Here is a 3626-nt window from a genome sequence, read left to right as displayed (position 1 = left end):
TCCTTTTTGAGTGTTTTCTATTGGAAGTTGCTGGCCACACCAATTTCTCTCATTTTGTGCGTAGGATTCTATGGTGCTGTTTGAGGCACGACACGGTGCAGTGCCTTGCATGAAAATCAGCTTATTTAAAGCATATTTTTGTTTCGTTTCAGAAAATGATGAGTTGGGGGTGCCACATAACTTCCAATAGTATTTACCATTCAGTGTAGCAAACCGTTCATGGGGTGAAAGAAAACGGAAAATCTGGCTTTATATAGTTTTCTTCTAACTACAACAGCTTGTCTTTGTTGGTTTTGTTTTGAGTTGCAGATTTACACCTAACTGGTAGCCACTGGGGGACCAGCATGAAGAGCTTATAGGGGCTTTACAGACACCTGTATACTTCAAACACCTGCCTGTAATTTAGTAATGTTATTTTTTTTATTAACAGTACCGTTTGAATAGGACAATTGCATCTCCATTAACACCCCTTCATTGTCAATTATGTTATTGATAATATATTCTAATTGCAATACTACACTTTTGCATTAAAACCAATGTAGTATTTTACTCTTATCTTCTATGGATAGATCTTTCTCCCTATTTTAGGTGAGAGCTGTGACACACATAATAATGTAAAATACTATAAAGTCCTGATGTAGATCACTATACTATCTGAAAACACAGAATTAAAAATGATTGCTGATTTATCACTTGCATTTTACTAATATGTCAAAATGTTTAACAAGGATCACTCAAATAGTTGACAATATACAGTAAATCTTTAAAAAAAATGGAAGAATTTGACAGCAGAGTTTTACTGCCCCCTGCTGGAAAATCATCTGCTATAGACTCACTGTCTGAAGTAATAATTCCAAAAGGGACAATGAGAAATAAAAACATGCAGTATCCTGCCTATAATTTCTTTTAAGTGCCATTGTCACCGCAGATCAGGTGTTGAAGCACCCAGGTAAGTACTGAGGTCTGAGATGGTTGATTTGATGATTTTGGCAGGGATAGAATGCATTTTCATTCTCTGGTAGGCAGCAAAGCGGTGACAGCCGCCAAAAGAGTAGAAGTAATTTCCACCTTCTTTTCCTTTGATCCAGAGCACATCGATGGGAGGAACAACGTGGATGTCTGCTCCTGCCTGAAAAGAGAACAACAATTATACAGCAGGGCGACTGTAAGTATACACACGGCATAAGGAAGCCACGATGCTATGGCTGGCATCATTTGAAAGCTCGGTCTGAAGGAAAATATTCAGAATCAGTTCAAACATGTACATGAGCAGCATCATTAAAATGAAAATAACGATTCAAATGCATGCATACACGTTTCTCTTTTTATTTTGAGATTATTCCTTTTAACATTAGGTATAGCTTAAATTAATTCACAGTAGATGTACTTCTTTGTCCCAGGAGGTGAACCGTTTTGGTCTAAAAGCTTACAACAGCCCATATCACCCCAGTCTTCACTGGCTTCCAGTTAAATTCCGCATTGAGTTTAAGATTTTTAGTCCTGACATTCCGTGCGTTGCATGGTGGGGCCCCTCAGTACATACGTGACTTGCTATGCCCCTACTCTTCAGGGCGCAGCCTCCGGTCTTCAGGGCAGGGTCTTCTAAAGATCCCCAAAACTCGTTTTAAAACCCGTGGAGACCTGGCATTCCAGGCTATAGCTCCCAGACTCTGGAACAATTTGCACCAGTCCCTTCATGATCTTGACTGTGTTGAAACTTGTAAGAAACATTTGAAAACTTCTCTTTATAGTAAAGCTTTTAGTTAATGCACCTTTTAACTATCATTTTTAATGCACTTTGTATCCTTTTTATGGTGTTGTCCCTGTTGTTTTAATTGTATTGTTTTTTACTTCACCTATGTTTTTACAGCGCTTTGTGATTTTATCTGTGGAAAAGCGCTTTAAAAATAAAATGTACTTACTTACAAATCACACCCAAACTCTTAAAATCAAAGACTACATACAAGAAATACAAAGAACATTTCAACTTTTTGTTTTTTCTGTATGGCCGTTAGCCAATCAAATAACATAGCATGTAATAATGTTATACTGAGTCAACTACTTTGCAAGGCTGTTTTTCTTTGTTTAATGTCAAATGCTTTCAAAGATGGATTATAGTTGTCATTATGTTGCCTGCAGTTGGTGTATTATTTTATCCACATAAGAACTATTAACACTGTAAACATACGTAAGGACGCTAACAAGAAATATATAGAGCTGAATTCTAGCAAATGTAATGAATCAACCAACACAGGGCTGATACCTTTAATGTGTTGATGAGACTCTGGACTTTCTCTTCGTCCAGAACCAGTGGAAATGGTCTGATTATGACGTCAATCGGAACGTCTTGAACTTCCTGGCGACCACTTGAGTGAATAGACCCGCTGTCGTCTGTTTTAATATTACCCGGAGAGGTCATCATCGACTGGTTTATTCGGCAGAAACCCACACTGACCAGAATGTTCTTTTGCCGCGCCAACAAACTGAACATTGTTCCAAAACAACACCCAGACAGTTACTCGTTACTCTACTTCCGCGATGTGGCATGAATGGGGCGTGGTATAGGTTTTAGCAAAGCTTTTAATTGGCTGTTGTCACTGTCAATCTTAAAGACACTTCCGTAAACACTTAGATAGATAGATAGATAGATAGATAGATAGATAGATAGATAGATAGATAGATAGATAGATAGATAGATAGATAGATATATAGATAGATAGATAGATAGATAGATAGATAGATAGATAGATGGATGGATGGATGGATGGATGGATGGATGGATGGATGGATGGATGGATAGATGGATAGATGGATAGATGGATAGATGGATAGATGGATGGATGGATGGATGGATGGATGGATAGATAGATAGATAGATAGATAGATAGATAGATAGATAGATAGATAGATAGATGGATAGATAGATAGATAGATAGTACTTTATTGATTCCTTCAGGACAGTTCCCTCAGGAAAATTTAAATTCCAGCAGCAGTGTACAGAATTGAGATCAAAATGAAAAAGTAAGTAAAAAGTAAATAATGGGGGTATAAATGGAAATAAAATAGAACATATTACAATAAGAATTAAAAAAAAAAGGGACTACTCCCTGTATGTGTATACCTATGTATGTATATACATATTATATATATATATATATATATATATATATATATATATATATATATATATATATATATATATATATATATATATATATATGTATCTGTTTATATTTTATTTTATTTCTGATTATTATTATTAATGTATTATTATTTCCTTTTTTTCTGTTTATTTAATCGATGTATTTGTAGATATTACTTTGTTTTTGTTGTTGTTTCTTTCTTATTTTGGGGGCGTGGTATGGATGGGATATAAACAAAAATATTTTGATATTTAGGGCAGACAATAGATATATGATTTATGTGAATATGATGTAATGGATAGGAATGTCTGATGCTGGATGTCAATAAAAATAAAATGAAAAAAATAATAAAAATAAAAAGCAACAATAAGAATATCAATCAATCAATCAATCAATCAATCAATCAATGTTTATTTATATAGCCCTAAATCACAAGTGTCTCAAAGGGCTGCACAAGCCACAACGACATCCTCGGTAAAGAGC

The 3626-nt window shown here is 35.1% G+C and overlaps 1 protein-coding gene across 1 annotated transcript; it reads right to left on the bottom strand.

The window, feature by feature from the left end:
- Positions 1 to 482: 482 nt before the first annotated feature.
- Positions 483 to 2705, bottom strand: srxn1 (sulfiredoxin 1 homolog (S. cerevisiae)). Its single transcript, XM_061971549.2, has 2 exons — positions 2264 to 2705; positions 483 to 1129 (listed from the first exon to the last, which is right to left on the bottom strand). Exons 1-2 carry the CDS (start codon positions 2489 to 2491, stop codon positions 920 to 922), a joined length of 438 nt encoding a protein of 145 aa, XP_061827533.1. The 5' UTR covers positions 2492 to 2705; the 3' UTR covers positions 483 to 919.
- Between the last annotated feature and the right edge of the window lie 921 nt (positions 2706 to 3626).

Source organism: Nerophis lumbriciformis, linkage group LG01 (assembly GCF_033978685.3).
Source record: "Nerophis lumbriciformis linkage group LG01, RoL_Nlum_v2.1, whole genome shotgun sequence".
NCBI classification, from domain to species: Eukaryota; Metazoa; Chordata; class Actinopteri; order Syngnathiformes; family Syngnathidae; genus Nerophis; species Nerophis lumbriciformis.
This window is presented reverse-complemented; position numbering and strand designations above follow the sequence as displayed.